The sequence below is a fragment of the Notamacropus eugenii genome, chromosome 3 (genome assembly GCF_028372415.1).
Source record: "Notamacropus eugenii isolate mMacEug1 chromosome 3, mMacEug1.pri_v2, whole genome shotgun sequence".
In the NCBI taxonomy this organism is placed as follows: Eukaryota; Metazoa; Chordata; class Mammalia; order Diprotodontia; family Macropodidae; genus Notamacropus; species Notamacropus eugenii.
Window position 1 is genome coordinate 65,432,815 of NC_092874.1, and position 17,039 is coordinate 65,449,853.

A 17,039-nucleotide genomic window follows, 5' to 3' on the forward strand; every position below is an offset into this window, starting at 1 on the left:
GATTGTGGAGGTGTAGGTTTAGAGGTTTTTTTTTTTTTTTTTTAATACTTAGATTAAAATCCATAAAAGATCCTAAGGAAAACAAAGAAACACTGAAACTTCAATTACATATCAAGAATAGATTTTTCTTTCCACTTTACCTTTCCACAATACCTTTCTGAAGATACTTTGATTTGTTGAAATGCAAATAGTGGAATCCTACACTCCTCACTCAAGTTCTTTTGAGGATAAACAGTCACAGAGGGTTTTCATTCTCCTTTTGAAAATTTTTAAAAGAACATCAAAAAGTAAATAAGTGACAAAATTTGGAGGTATTCTGGGATGAGCCTGACCCTTAGAAGTGAAGTCTGATATTGAAACAAAGAGACACTCATGTGTCATTCAATTAACAAAAATTTTTACTTAGCCATATCCAGGGTATATTCAACGAGCATTTGAACACGTTTAGAGTTCATTTAGCTGAGGACAATTCCTTTGACTGAGCAGTTTATATTGTTTCTCCATCAGCTAAAAACCAGTGTACATGAAACCACTTGGGGCTATTTTGTGCTAAAGCAACCCAGAAGCTGTCTTCCTGACAGCCCAAATCAGTTACTTGAGCTCATCAGTAATTTGGGTAGAGGTATGGAGAATTGGGATACTGCAAAGGTGAAAAAGGAGTGAGAAGGCTCAACAGCTTAAACAGTGCCATATTACCTCTAGGATAAAATAGGACAGCTTGTTGTTATTCGACAGTCCTCCACAATCTGGCTCTGCCTTGTCTTTTTAGACTCAACATGCCTTCCTCAAATCCATGTTATACCATGGCCAAACTTGACCATCCTTTGCTTCAGTATCTTTTGTATTGTCTGTCTCCCATGGCAGAAATGGGGATCTCCCTTCTTTGATTCTATCTTTTAGTACTTTCCTGATTTACTTAAATTTGGGATGTTCTGTTCCCCAAAGTACTTCTCTATATTTGTGACACTCCCCTCCCCCTATGCCCTTTCATGTATAAGCTCCTTCAGGGAAGGGCTGTTTGTCACTAGTCTTTACACAATTCATGGATCATAGAGTTAGAGCCTTAAAGGAAATTGAGTCCAAGTCCCTCCTTTTACAGATGAGGAAGCTGAGGTCTGAAGTTAAGTGACAAGAAGAGGCAGGATTTAAATCCAGGTCTTACTGAGGTCTAAATTTAGCACTCATCCCATCACATACTAAGCAAACAATAAATGTATGTTCATTTTAATAAGGAAAGAGCCAATGACCTTTCATTTCTTCCCTGGAAGAGGTAAGACTAGCTAATTCCATTTGGCAAAGGTACTGCCATCATGTTCATCCTTCATTGCCAAAGAAGACCATGCCATCACAGAAATGATGACATGACTTGCACTTGACTTCGTTTTGAGTGAGGGTGGGCTGTGCAGGTCACCAGTCCCACTTCTCCAGAGCCACCTGAATCCAGTGACCTGATATTCCTCAAGATGGCTGGAAATGGCCCCAGGATGCACTGGGAGACCTTGGGCTCTTTAGGCCAAGGTCTTTTCAGGTAGTCACTTAGGTTGAGGCAACACCCATTGAATAGGCCTGTTTAAGAAGTCACTAGGGCATGGCCCCTTTAATGAGGTCAAGAAAAACAAAGACATCAGGCTGGGTGGGAAACAGCAAGCTACTATTGATACTCACTCTAAAGCTAGGAGGGTCTAGGAGCCCTTGGCAGGGACCCATTGGGGTCCCAGGTTCAGAGTGCAGTAAGTTTAGGGTTTTGGGAGAGGATAGGACAGGGTAAAGGAAAGGACCCAAATTCAAAACTGTCCTCAGGAACTTAAGTGAGGTGACCATGGGCAAGTTGCAACCTCACCTCAGTTTCCTCATCTGTAAAATGGGGATAATAATAGCACTTGCTTTGCAGGGTGGTTGTGAGGGACAAATGAGGAAATGTTTGTAAAACACTTAGCACAGTGCCTGGAACTGAGTAACTGGTATATAAATGCCAGCTACCATCATTCTAATGACTATTGTTATTAAGGAAAGACTGAAAGGATCATGTTGGACTAAAAAAGCCTATACTAGTTTAAGTTGCTTGGAGGATTAGGGCACTTCCTGAAACCTGTGTTTCACCAAGAAGGAGGTAGCATATGTGAACACCTAGATCACTGTTTTCTCATGTGAGAAGATGCTTTTCTAAGATTCGTTGAGCAGCGTAACTGAGAATTTCTATCAGACTTTGTTGTTGTCCTTTCAAAGACAGAATATACGAGTGACTCCTTGTAGAACATTTCATGGATATGAAACAGTACATACAAATTCCTAATTTACTATCTGCTCCTGTCCTCCAACAAATTGAATGTTCTAGACAAAGTTCATCAAATAAAGCAGCTTTATAGATATGAAATGAATGTGGGATATGTCAGGTACTGGGCTCCCTACTTCCAGCAAATAGCTGGCAGAAAAACAGCCACCTGCTTTGATGACTCATATTATTCAAGGAAAAATGCAAATAACTTGATTACTAGGAATCAATGCATAGCTATTTTTTAAGTTTTATATTTGAGTGACTATATTTCTTTGGCAGCTAGTTATAGCCTATTAATTTAAAAAAAGCAAAGTAACAGGCATATCTGTTAGACATATGAATCTCCATGAGAAAAAAAAATAAAATTGACTTAGGTGAAAAAGATAGGTCTCTGTAAAATTCCTGCATTATAAATATTGTAAAACTGTCAATAATATAAAATTTTTGCATGCATTTCTCAACAGCTCTATTGTTAGTCTATTTCAATGTGAACAGACATGATTAAAGATACTCAAAATCACAATTAGTCATGGATGAACAGGTTGTCAGCCCACCCCAAGCAGGTACAATAACCATGTTTCATTTTTTTAATAAAGGTAAATATAAAAGGACATGAATTTACTTTTGTACATATATATTCCTGGGGGGGGGGTGCAAATGCATTTTTCCCTCTATTCCATATATATGTGTGTGTATACACACATATATATGTCCATGTATGAAGGTGTGTCTCTGCATACTGAATCACACACACATATTCATCATTCCTAAGATTGGTGATAATCTTCTGTCTGATGAAAACTCCTTGAAGTAATTTTTGGCCTTTTCATGAAAAAAAAGAAAAAAAGGATCTTTCACCAGCGTTATAGGATTAACTATTAGACTAGCATATCATGGGAAGTTTGGAAGATTTTTTTTTTGAAAGCTAAATTTGTGGTTTCGGCTCAGGTTCTTAGGATTTTTTTATTTTTCATAAAGTAGTATGCAGAAAAAAATCTGCATGTAAGACGAACTAAATGTATTAGCTATTAGTTATATGTGCATCTCAGGAGTGTTTATTAAGTAAAGAGTACAGCAAAATAGCTTTCCTTATTAAACATTTCTCCTGAAATTTGGTTAATACTCTATTCATACAATAAAAAAAAGATTTTTTCATTTAAAAAGCTTCTGAATTAGTCTTGGGTGAACAAATGTTTCTTTGTGGCTCTCTTCTCACATTAGGTTCAGGTCACAGCATACTAGATCTAGAACATGATTGCTTAACCTTTCTCCCTCTGGTAACATTCTGGTGAGGCCTATTATGGACCCTTCCACAAAAAATGATTTTAAATATGTTAAGTAAAAATACCTAACATTACGAAGGAAACTGGCTGTATGAAAGTACAGTTGTCAAAATATTTATAAAAACAAATTCCCACATCTCAGGTCTAGAGGCTAAAAATGGAACCTTTGACAGATGAGGAAACTTAGACCCAGACTTGCAAACTGTATTACCCTCTGGATTATCTACGTAAAAACAAAAGAAGGCAAATTTACTAAGAACATTCATATGATATCGATAGGAAACAAAATTCAAGTTTTAATAAAATACTCTAAATACAGCTACTCTACAGAGAAAAAGAATGCCTTGTTGCATATGGAGTGGGGAAACTGGTGTGTGGAGGATTATCAGATACTGGTACATCTGAATATGTAGATCCTAGACAAAGAGACCCCCAGATGATGGCAGAGACGGATAAAAGAAGATCATGCTTTGCAAATCTAGATAAAAAGTATTTTCCTTCTATATTACAAAAATAAACATTCTGGTTTTTTCCCCCTAAGCCAAGGGCTAGTTACCATTTACCATGGGCAAATTTATATGCTGACTAAAATTTATGTGACATTTTAAAATGACTCATTAGAATGATATTAAGTCATGCAAAAGTTCACCAAAACAATTTTATTTCCAGTGTTTAATTGGGTATGCACACAGGCATGACACAGGTTTGGATTCATTAAGTCTTCATGCAGAATTATATTCTTCATAAAATAAGCCAGTTCCATCCAGGATCCACTATCTACAGGCCTATGTTACAACATTTATAACAAATCTGGTATCTGAAGAAAAGATACACATATAATATGTTCATTTAAGTTACTTATTTTACAGAAAGATTAAAAATTCAAGTCACACAAAACTCCAAAACTGTATTAAAAGTTTGAATATAAAACTCAGAGATCCAACTGGAATGCCTAAAGAATGGAAGCTCTGTATCCACCTGTGTTAAAATCGGCAAGATGTCATGAAACATCACCAATAAAATGCTTTCATCGGTTCAATTTAAGTTTTCTAATTTAACAGTCTAATTTAATTTTTTATGTCTAACTCAACAATATGGCACCCTAACAAACCCAATGAATTGTTATGATGAGGCACTTTTGTTAGTGACTAAACCAAAAGATCAAATTTGCTGCATACTTAATGCCAGCTGTTTTACTCATCAATATCTGGTCGTAAGCCTTGTATAGACTACACAGCATGTTGCAACAAATACCTTATTTGTACGCAACCATCCAATATATTTTTAAAATATATATATATATATTTTTTCTTAACTTTATGTTCTTCTGGCCATAGAAATGCACAGTGAAGTCATTCCACAGTGCACATTGATGAAACCAGCCCAAAATGAAGGCTGCATAATAACAATTCTCATACAGAAAAATATTTACAGAGTTATTGGAACATGTAACAGTAGCTTTTGAGTTGCTGTAGTGGATGCATCCCTCCAGTTTAGAGACATTGATGAAACTGTGATTTAGTTCCTGGGTTTAGGGATGGTTTTTGAGGATTGGCAACAGGTACAGGACCATCATTTTGGTCGACATTCTGGAAGCTTTCACCATTTACTTGTTCAGGTGATTGGGGTGGTATGGAAAGAAAGGGTCTGTTTGTCAAAGTTAAGGTGCTAGAGGAGCTGCCTCCATCTGATTTATAGATTTCTGTGATACTAGTGTTCTCTAGTCTGTGTTCTCCAAGCTCTCCTGTGTTCAGGTCAGACGTGCTAGTACGTAAACGTTCTCGTGCGAGCCAGTCTGAAATGGAGAGATCTTGGGCCGGGCATTTGGGTTTTAATCTAGTCACAGCAGAAAGTTCAGACTCTCTTTCTCCACTCTGTTCTGGAACCTTCCAAGCATTGAAAACGCTGATTTCTCCAAAATCCCTTTGCCCTCCAAGAGTGTGTCGCCTTCTGATGTTTTTCCTTTTAGCATTCTCAGCAGAGCTACTTTTCTGACTTCCTACCCCAAACATGTCATCTGCAGATGCTTTGAGCCTCAATTTTAGCCGGTCAGTTATTTTAATTCTCCAAGTAGGTTCATGTTTTTCTGATTCACTTCTAGTTGGTACCAGCAAATTACCTGTTGACTTTCCTTTCTTCTTCATGTCAAATACTTTAGTTACAGAGGATGCTTCTTTCTCATTCTTGGTGTCACCTACACCATCACTCTCCGACTTGAACCGAGCTGACTTTTTTCTGGAGAGTGTATCACATTCAATAAGCTTATGTGAACTAAATGGTTGTTTCCGGCTGTCTAAACTTGGTGTTAAACTTCCTTCAGTACAACTTAATTCACTCCCTTCTGAGTTTCTCCGACTTGTCTTTACCATTTCTTGGATTTTCCCCCGAAAGAATTTCTCTGAAAGAAACCCTGTGGCAAAGACTGGGAAGTCACTTTCACTGTCTGTTTCCACAGGTCGCCCTTCACTGATCAATTCACTCTGCTCATCATCAGCCTCATCTCCCTTGCTTTCGGCAACTGACTGCACCTCTGGGCTTAACCTGCTGGCATCGAGGCTGGTCAGGCAGGCAGAGGAAGTAGTAGTGGCCAAGTAGTCTGATGGGGTGGAACTGGCATTAGCCATAAACTCACTGCATTTAGTTTCTGAACTGAGTGACTTCTTAGCAGGGAATCTCGCCAGGGATGGTGGAGAAGGAATGCTAAGTAGAGCACCAGGGCCAGAAGAGGTGTCTGGGAGCTGAGAGGATGTTTGGGGGCTTTCTTTGAGGATAGTGAAACGGTAGCCAAGAGTAGGTGACTTGGTGTGTTTTGAGTTGGGGGGCAGCAAGGGCTCTCCGGATACCATATTCTCTTTTCCTGGAGCCAGCTTTTCCTCTTTCCTCACATGCGAGTCTTTTTTACTACTAGTATCTTTAGAAATACTAGTCCTTTGTTTTCTCACCAGATCATTTTCTCTTTTTGACTCTCCTCTGCTGTCCTCTTTACTATTATTATCATTGTGAGATTGTTCTGCAATTTCTTTCTTGAAAAAGACATTATCCAACTCATCCTCTGAGCTGCTAGGCTGTGCTTTCTCTTTTGTTTTTTTCCTCTTGCGACTGGCTGCTGCAAAGATGGAGGATACAAGCAATTCCCTGCTATACTGATCCTTTCCGGATCCCCAAGAACCCTGGCAAAGAAAGATAAAAGGAAAACTTAGGAAAAAAACTCGGCCAAGTTCAGTTTCTCTTGAGGTTTTTTGTTATATTCCCCCCTCAAACTTTTTAAGGAAAAGGATACCAATAGCTCTTATGTACTCTATTTTCAACAAAATTTCAGGATTTGGTCTGTCTCTCATTTTTCCCCCAGGGATCTTTCCAATTCTTTACCATATCCCTTAATTCCAGTACATCTCAAGGAATTATCCTTGGTATTTTGAAATGACACATCAGAAACCAAAACCAAAACCATCATTTTATACAAGAGTATCCACTTGGAAGTCTTAGTCAACAAGAATTAGCTATTGTATAAGTCAAGATTTCAGGGCAGAGTGTTCTTTAAAATTGTGGAGAGGCTATTAATATTTATTAGACAAGATACAGTGAATACAAACACTTTAATGAATGACTAGTCTTCCATTAGGACTGCCAAATAGGACATTTATTATAGGTAATGTCCAAGTATCTAAAGCATAACCTTTATATCAAGATTGTGCATAGTCACACTGCTACTCTGTAGCTCAAGTGAGACACTGGAACCCAGTTCTTCTCACTAGAAGTCCATGACACCAAACATGCTTTGAGAATGTCCATATGATTACCCTTATTTTTAAGTTAAGTTTTTGGTTGTAATGGACTTAACACCCCTACCCATTTTCAAGATTCCTGCATTAATTGGTTCGAGAGATAAAACAAAAGATTGGGAAATCTTTGAATCAACTCCCCCAACACATGAAATTAAGAAGAACAATGGCCCTATCTAAGTGTCTGTTGTGTTTAATACTTTGATTTTAGCCGCTGAAGAACAGTGCCTGTTTGAAAATCAGTCTTTTAGCTTTCCTAATGCAGCCACAATGGATTTTCATGCTAGTTCTTGTTTTCAGTTTTTTATTAGTATTTTCTATTTAATCGGAAGAAAATTCATGTTATGCCAGCATTTTAATACCACATGATGAATGAAATATACTTTATTTCTGAACATTTCAACTCATTATACTTTCTAATTTGTGTATTTTTTTAAGGCCCTCATAGTAGTTTCTTTTTAAAAATGCTATTTGAACCACATTACTATTCATCACCTACTCTGTGCAAGCCTAGACTGTGGAGAGCTAAGAAGTTTGGATTTCATTTAGCAGCTAATAGGAAATCACTGGATGGATTTGGAGATGGGAAGCTGTTCCTACAGTTATAATGTAGTGGCAGATGACATTCATTTAGCTATTTATTTAGCACAGCTCTTTAACATTTATGATTTCATTTGACCACAAGGCAGATGTTACAGATATTAATATTCACATTTTACAGAGGAGGAAACAAATTTGGAGAGAGTAACTGATTTGCCTAACGTCAGAAAGCTAAATAAGTGATGGAGGCAAGAAGGAAAGTTGGTATTCTGGGGCAGGAGATACTGAATTCCTGAACTAGAGTAAGGTAACAGGGAGTCTTAGAGTACAAACCAAATTTTTGGGACCAGGAAGCATTTGTGAGGAAGTCAGCTTAGCTCTTAACCTGGGGTCAATGAGCTTGTGTTGTTTTGGAAAAACGTGTTAATGGGTCTATTTCAACAGAACAGTTTCCCTTTGTAAAGTTTTGTATTTTACTTTATGTACTTAACCAACACTATTCTGAGAAGGGAGTTATAGATTTGCTCAGATTGCCAAAGGGGTCCAAGACACAATAAAAAGGCTAAGATCCCCTGCTGTACAATTTTGGAATAGATTTTTCAGCCATGGGAAGAAGAGAAAAAAATGTGGTAGTGTCAGAGCCAGGATATGACCTCCTAGTACTGCCCCTTCAACCACTAATCCTCTTTGGATAAGAATGTGCCAGGTTATATCAATATTCTATCCTAAAACTATCTGATGATGTATCTCAATCAAGAAATATTACAAAAGGGACTTGGACATAGGTAGGGGTTCCTTAAATGGGTTGTTGAATTGGATCTCTGCACATTTATCAATCAGTCACAAAACAAATTTAAAAACGATTTTAAGGGCAATAAAAGAATTTACCTTAGATTTTGCTGAGTCACTAGTAGCTGAATCTGTGTAAAGTTAAATAAAATTTGGTCAGTTTTGGCCATGCTTTAAAGTTCTTTCCACAAACAATGCAAAACTTATGGAAGAGACAGGCACAGAACAAGATGTGAAAGCAAAACCCAAACAAAACCATAGAACACAGTGGATAGTCAGAGCTCACAAAGATGCAAGCTGCACCACAGAAAGCCACCGCCATGAAAGGATGCTGTGAATTGTAGGCAGAACCAGCTCAATGATAGGAATGGCAAAGGAGCCCTGTTCTCAATAAAAACAGAAATACTAGTGTTTATTAACCTCTCCAAATATAAAAGTCTAGCAATAAAGAAGCTTAAAGACCTCTTAAAAACTGTACTGTGTACCATATCCTGTATACGAACTGATACACAATGCAGCACATCAGGACTATGGGTTTGTCCTAGCTACAGACTGAGACACTCAAGTGTATTTGGGGTTATTTTTGTCAGACCGTTAAACTTAACTCCTTTCAATAGAATAGCATGATACATGGTATAATGAAGGAAGCAAAAGTTCTTAGGATAACCTTGATTTCAGGTCACATGATTTTACATTGGATCATGTTGAATATTATGTTTTTGACCCCAGTTTTATACTTCATATTAATGCAGCCAGGGTTCCTTTTGACTAGCTATATATTAAAATGCTACCAGTTGAGTAATTATCTCTATAACAAGTGCTATCATGAAATGGAAAAATGGAGACCATCATTTTACTGTCTGGCAAAAACTCATTATACAATTATAAAGAGGGTAGGAAGGGGCTAGCACCATTCAAGATCATGATGATTCTGAAATTTCGTTTTACAACTTTGGGAAGATTAATTTTCAAAATTAAGGAGCTGAGCCCCATGCCACACCTCTTTTTTTGACACATGGCTAAATGCTTTATGACTTAAAAAACTGGTAGATCATACCATGCTATTTCTCCTCAGGGTCTGCTTTCAGAAATAACAAGAAACAGCAGAAAAACTTTAAGAAAGTAGCATTGATCTGTTTAAAATACTCTTAAAAGAAAATTTACAGCACAGATCAACTATTTTGGCATTTACAGGAATGGGGGATTTCTGCAGACAAGGCAGCTACAGTGTGGGCAACAGTCCTCCTTCTTCCTACAGGTCCAGCTGTCCATCAGGGACACCACAGCGTCCACTAGTGACATGACCGCGGGATAGACGCCTCCCGTTTCGCCTGTTGTGCAACACCAGTATAGATTTGCCTGTGTCAGAAAGTGCTGAAACCCCCTTTAGTACTAGGAACAAGAACTAGAGACAAAGGGAGAAGACTGGGAGACAATACACCCGGTTAGTGCAATAGTACAGCAGGGAAATATTGTTCACCAAAAGAGTCTAGAAAACTAGAGCTTCACTAAGAAGTAGGAGAGCAACTGAGAAACAGGAGAAAATTAACTTGTAAGAGACTGGTTTTTGCTAGAGACATTACACAGGTATGCTAAATTAGTGCCATTAGTTTTACATATTTCACTTTGTGCTTTTAAATTCCATTGCTAGTCTTGGGTATTAGACTAATTTGTACCATGTAGAAGGTCATACTTTCTGCCATCACAGCAACCACATATTCAGTAGCATTTATCTGTTTTACCTTGTGATGACAATTACATGGATAACTGTGAATAAAGAAAACAGGGCTATGCATGCTCATTTCCCCTCATTCGTCCACATCTGACAGACTTGTCAACAAGCATTCCAACTCCATGCACTGCCAATGGCATTATAATCACTGTAAGATACTCAAGATCAATCAGAAAAAGGAGAATCAGTTTATTAGTGGAAAGGAAAAAACAAGGAGAAAAAGAAAAATCAGTGAATTATTACTTATGATTTATTTGCTCTATCATTATAATATAAGCCAGGAGATTTTTCTAGCCTACAGATTAACACTGCCCAGGCAAAGTTACCTGATACATCTCCAGGAGATATGCCCGTCCTTCCAATGTTGGTCAACAAATGATCTATGTTTGGCACTGGCTGAGATTCCACAGTGGTTTCCTCCTGAACTGTTGTCTATGGTTAACAAACAAAGATCCCCTCAACGTTTCTTCAAAGTTATTTCATTGTATTTTTAGCAACATTTAGAAAAGCCCATTAACCCAAGAACACTGTTTTCCCATGTACTTTAATTTTTCACACTGCTTTATCTTACAACAACAACAAAATCTAGTAATACATCATCAGCTGCTGGTATTTTCATTACCAATAGAAATTCAGAAGCAAGAAACCAACTTCTGAAATGCAGAGCTAATAGTGGCAAATGGTAGACTAGGGTCACACTGTTGAAAACTTGGGACTGTGCGTCCAAATCAAAATAACCAACCACAAATACAAAAGAAAAAAGGAACTAAAGGAACTTACAAGAGGCTCTTCTGCACCTTCTTCTGTGAAAAACCAGTCATGCTAAAAATTTAAAATAAAAAAAAAAGATGAGAAAACCCTCCCAATTGTCATTAGTATGGAGGACAGGAAAGAGAACAAAAGATCTGTGTTAAGAGCCAAAAGGAGAAAGACTTTAAATCCAAACTGTCTTCCATTCAAAGAGCCTTTTCTAAAAGATTAACCACCCACTTACATGTTGGATAAGGGTTTCTACAATTTTGTACTGGTCAGGCATGTGAGTCACCATATGTGTCATGTTATCTTCTGATGTTCTCACAAGGGTTGGACCAAAAACAATGGCTAGATTTCTTGGTTCCATCTGAAAAAAAAAAAAGGGAGATGGGAATGGGTGGAGAGAGGGAAAACACAGCATCATATTATCTAAAAATATCAGGAGTTTTCTGGCACAAAAGTAGGATGATTAATATTCAAAGAAGCTTAAATTTCCAAAAGCAAACATACAGTTTATATCTGAAAGGCTGTCTTGAAGAAAAATACTAGTGAGCAGGTCCATTTGGCTGGGGGTGCCATACTTGCACATTCACCCCCAGCTTATGTCTTCTCACTTTGTCATTTCTCCCTACCTGCCATGCCAACTATTATCCATTTCACATCCTTCACTTTTTTAAAAATTCAGTCCAAAGCACACCTTTCAGGAATCCTGGGCATTAACATGAATAGTTTTAACTCTGAGTGCCTTCTGCAAATACATACTTGGTACTATTTTAACTGCACTAACTTAAACTCTGTTTTGTAATACTTCTAAGTCTCTGCATGTGAGCTGGGTACCTCCAATTTGATTATCAGGGTCTTCAGGACACAGACTTTGTGTGCATTTTCTTGGTATCTCATAATGATGTAAAGATACATTGTTCTGAAATTAACCGGTGCTTGAATGATGGTTATTTGATTTTACTTCATCTGTTGTTCAAGGAACAGTCCCTTGGAAAAAGCAACTCTTGAAACCAAAACAAAATGGTATAATTCAGAGCAATTGGTTATCAAACATTTATCAAGCCCTTATTATGATGCAGACACTATGCTAGGTGCTAGAGAAGTCCCTGCCCTCAAGGAGCTTACTTTCTATTGGGCATAGTAACAGTGTATACAATAAATCTATACAATATGTCCATGAAGTAAATGTATGGTAAATGGATGATAGCTCAGGAAAGGTCACATGAATGACATACCGGTGAATCTAAGCTTAGAAGGAAGCTAAGGATTCTGAGAGGCAGAGGTGAGGTAGGATTGCATTTCAGGAATGGTATCTGTCCTGTGCAAAGGCAGGGAGATGAGAAAGACTAGATCATGTCTAAAGGAGCAGAACACAGGACAATTTGGCTAGAGTGTCAAGTGTTTTAAAGACAAAACTGGAAAGGGAAGCTAGATCCAGATTGTGAAGAGCTTTAAATACACAATAAAGGAATTTTTGCTTTTTTCCCTATAGATAAGTTACAAGAGCTTTTAATGCAGGAGAGTGACATGGCTCTGCCAGGTCAGAAATAAGGAGAAGATGCATATAAGAGATGTTGTGAAGGCAAGTATTTATTAACTGATTGGATATAGGAGGGGACAAGGTAGAACAAAAGTTGGGGGTAACTTTGAGATTGTGAATCTGGGTACCTGAGGGATGGTGGTTCCCTCAACAAAAATAGGGACATCTGGAAATTGTGGTGGAAAGGTTAAGTTGTGATTCTCTAATACTGACGTTACAGTGGCTGTCACACAAAGATGGTCTGAGATGTTCACTAAGCAATTCATGATAGGGGACCTGCATCTTAGGACAGTGCCTGGGACTGGACATTTACAGATGTGGCAGGCCTCTGTATAGATCTGTGGTCATTGAAAACCATGGGAGATGATGAGGAAAAATCTAGAGAGGAGAGAATATCCAGGAGCAGAGGACAGTGAACAGTTTCAAAGACTGTAGAGATCAAGGGAAAGCATCTATTGAGTGCTTTCTCTGTGTCAGGCACTGAGCTAGGTAAGCACTGCAGACACAAGATAAAACCCTCAAAGAGCTCACAATATTAATGGAGGTGGGATGAGGGAAGAAAACTCTAACATGATTAAAGAAGACTAGGAGAGCATTCTTGCAGAAGATGGGACTTTAGTTGATACTTGAAGGAAGAATAAAGACTAGGAAGAGGTCTTTGGCTTGGCAAACAAATCACCTGGAACTCTGGATTGTGGTTAAGAGGAAGAGCAGAGGCCTTGAGTGTAAACAGCTTTTCCTAGGGGTTTGTTTATGAAAGGGAGAAAAGATAAAGTAACAATAGCTTTGAGGGATGCTGGGGGCAAGGAAAGATTTTTTTTTTTCCTCTTTAGGGGCAGGAGAGGGGGAGGTCTGGCTTTGAAGGGAAGGGTTACCTTTTCATCAGAGACTAGAACTCTGAAGCAAAGGAGAAGGGATGACAGGATTTAGTCAGAGGATCATCTAGCTCATTTTTTAGAGTAGGAAATTCAAGTCGTAAAGTTAAGTAACTCTTTCAAGATCACCTACCAGGTAGTAATCAGCAGAACTTGGACTTATACCTAAGTGTTCAATACCTAAGTGTTTATACTGTTCAGTTTAAGTGGAACCATATTACTATTATCTGGTATAACATATATGAATGTGTACGGATATGTATGTATATATTTTATATATGTAAATACATACATATATATATATATATATATATAAAATGTACAATATAAAACAGCAAATCAAGTTCTCTGACCACAGAGAAATTTTCAAGCACCCAGTATGTAAATTGCTGCAATATATACTATTAAATGAGAAAGAAGCATATCAGGGGTAGGGCGGCCAAGGAAAATGGGAAAAGAAGTGTTGGAAGAAGCCAAGATTTTTTTTTTTCAGGGAGAAATGAAAGGCAGAAAAAAACTCAAAACTGTGAAGGGTCCTACATAAACAAGGGACCTAGTGCATATCACAGCACTCCCTTTATCAGAAACTCTTTTAAAACTACTATGATTTTAAAGGTTCAAAATAATCCATTATGTCACAATTCTTTCTGTGAATTTTTCCCACTCTTATTATAGTGACCTTGCAACTTATGACCTGCGTGAAGATGAGAAAGACTGACATGTCTAGAGAACGGGACGTTGGCCAGTTTAGTAAGAGTGTCAAGTACCTTCAGAAGAAAAATATCTGAACCATTAGAATTTGTTGACATCTGTGCCCTTTTCTTCTACCACTTCAGCATCTGGGGACCTACTTAGTGATTAAGCCAGGTAGACAAATGCGTACCCATTCCTTTTAATTAGAAGGCTACTTTTGATTTTGTTACATAAAACAAAGTTTTGGTTAAAAATGTTATCTTGAATCCTTTGTTGACCTACCTTGTTTTTTTCTGAATTTTCTGCTACTGTCTTCAGATGTGCAGAGAGAAACTTAAGGGTTTCATAATGATGTTCAGGCAAATCATGAATCTGTAAAAACATCATTTTAGTGAAGGATTTAAAACTTTGTAGAATTTTCTGTTGTAATTCCCAAACTGACTAATAATACTCACTAGTCTTTTTAATGTTTTTAGACGCTCTAGAGGATCTTCTTTTCGATTTGCTTCAATGAAGTCTGCATATTTATCTGGCAACAGAAAGACATTTTTTTCTCTCAAATGATTAGGTTGAATGTACTCTTTGTATTGTTAACAAAATGACAGGTATTTATTTAGAGAAAAAGAGTGCGTCTTAAGTAGGTCTAAAATTTAGGCCTCCAAAATGATATCAATTTTAATAAGTAATTTAAATTAAAGTAATTTAGAGTGTAAACTTTGCCTTAACCATAACTCTCTTGTTTCCTGCCCCTAACATCAACAACAAGATTTTCTACTTTTGTATGTATAGCAAAACAGGTGCATGTGTGTGTGTGACATGCTCAGAAAGGAATTGTTGATTTACTAAAAACATGTAAATTTAAGTAATGTATACTAACATGTTTAAAGATTCTGAGTACCAGAAGTAAGAAGGGACACAACAATGTAGTTTGGCTGAATGTAAATAACTTGAATATAAATTTGTATTTACATAAGTTGTATATAAATTGGTTTTCATGAATTTACCAAGAAGAAGATATATCCTAGTTCAGTCCCATGTAACTCTACTTCCAGCTTAATTTTCTCTGAAATTAAAACCTAGAGGTAGGAGAGTCCAACTGGTTTTACACAAGAACTTACCATTTGTGAAGAGAGGCTCAGGAAGTTTTCTGAAGAATGATTTCAGTAAGCTACTAATCACATTCAAGTCGCGCCATTTCTAGGAATTCAAAATGGAAATATGTAATACGTTATAATCACCATGACATTCAGAAACATTCAGATCAATGAGAAGGAATGAATTAACTTACATCATCCTGTACATCAATATCAGCCATTCCCTTGTTGAGTTCTTCTTGCATGCTTGAGATAGCAGCATTATTTCCAGGGACTCTGTAAATACCTGTATATTCAAGTCCTCGTTCTTCAACTAATTTGCAGCATATGTCAACGATTAGTGGAATATACTACAAAATAAAAAAAGACAATTCTAATTCTTACAGGCCTCAAATGGTCTTACTGAGCTATTATTTATCTCTACATAAAATGTATTTCTCAAAAAAAAGATTTGTAAGGAAAAAAAAGGTCATGTGAAGAATCAAGAGGATAGTAAACTCAGTTGTAACTGAGTTAAATATATTTGGAACACTGGGATGGAAATGAGTATCAGAGAAGTGTTGTCTAATAGAGCACTGCATGTGGGAGTCTAGAAGACTGAGGCTGAGAATCCTGCCTTCAACATTTATGAGTTGTGAGAATTGTGGGCAAGTTACTTAATTCTGGGAAGACCCAGTTTCCATGAAATGTGTCTAATGATAATGGCAACGTCTTTTCCACAGTGTTATTATTATAATGTTGGGGGTGTAAGCTCAGTTCCATGTGGACAGTCTCGGGCAGGTAAAGGTGAGGACTTCTAAACCTTAGAGTTCTCATGAGGCCCCCCAGGGAACAGCAGGGAATTGAGGTGTGAGACTGGGCTATCTCGTGCATTTCCGCCTCTTCCCGTGGGAAACCGTGCTGGGAGAGAGCATTCCCCGCCCTCGAGATTGGCCCAGGGTCTGAGCACACCTATTGTTGTCTAACAGGCATGGTATTCAGGTGCAAACTATGCGGGGGGAGAGCTTAAGTAGGGTCAGGAAAGCCTGAAGGCGCTCTTAGCGCTGAGGGGCCCTTACAGGACAGAAGGCCCCTTTTCCTCTCTTCTCTCTTCCCTCTCCCCTCTCTCCCTCTTCCACTTCCACTTCCATTCTCTTACTGTAAGATCTTTGCCTCCTTGGGAGATTCCTCTCTCCTCAGGAAGAGTTCCCCCTGCACATGTAACCAAGACCCTGAATAAAGCCTAACCCTTGTTGGACTCTGGAAAGTCTCTTCTCTCATACGTTTATCCGGTTTGGCCAGCCGAAGACCTGCGATAGGTAAGGTAAGACTCGGGTAGCCCTCAGGCCTCTAGGCCTGGCATTATAAATCTTAAAGTACCAAATATACGTATGCTATTATTACTATCAAATGACTGGGTAAGTTCTGGCAGCGCAAAGAACACTAGAAGTCAGGCAACTAGTTCATGAACAGAGTATGCACGAGAGCCTTCATACTGGACTGATGAGCCACAATTGAATACACTGTGCCTGGACACTAACACTGTGATATCAGTCCTCTGTGAGTATGAACAACAACATGAAAAGCCATTTGACAAATGATCTTCTCTAATGTTGTTTCCCAAATCTGCACACAAATCATACAGGATTCCTTGAAAGATTGAACAGGGTAACTTCAATTTTGGATTAGTAATTTCAAGGG

General features: G+C 37.9%; 1 protein-coding gene across 6 annotated transcripts in view; it reads right to left on the reverse strand.

Annotated features, from left to right (window-relative positions):
* Nucleotides 1-4,198: 4,198 nt before the first annotated feature.
* The window catches only part of ARHGAP21 (Rho GTPase activating protein 21), a 154,616-nt gene continuing 141,775 nt past the window's right edge, over nucleotides 4,199-17,039 (reverse strand). For all 6 annotated transcript variants that reach the window (XM_072651738.1, XM_072651736.1, XM_072651737.1 and 3 more), the window contains 9 exons: nucleotides 15,554-15,709; nucleotides 15,384-15,462; nucleotides 14,721-14,794; nucleotides 14,548-14,637; nucleotides 11,396-11,521; nucleotides 11,182-11,223; nucleotides 10,728-10,833; nucleotides 8,769-8,800; nucleotides 4,199-6,728 (listed from right to left, as the gene is read on the reverse strand). In XM_072651738.1, coding sequence (XP_072507839.1) covers nucleotides 5,052-6,728; nucleotides 8,769-8,800; nucleotides 10,728-10,833; nucleotides 11,182-11,223; nucleotides 11,396-11,521; nucleotides 14,548-14,637; nucleotides 14,721-14,794; nucleotides 15,384-15,462; nucleotides 15,554-15,709 — 2,382 coding nt within the window. In that variant the 3' untranslated portion in view covers nucleotides 4,199-5,051. The remainder of the gene's footprint in view (nucleotides 6,729-8,768; nucleotides 8,801-10,727; nucleotides 10,834-11,181; nucleotides 11,224-11,395; nucleotides 11,522-14,547; nucleotides 14,638-14,720; nucleotides 14,795-15,383; nucleotides 15,463-15,553; nucleotides 15,710-17,039) is intronic.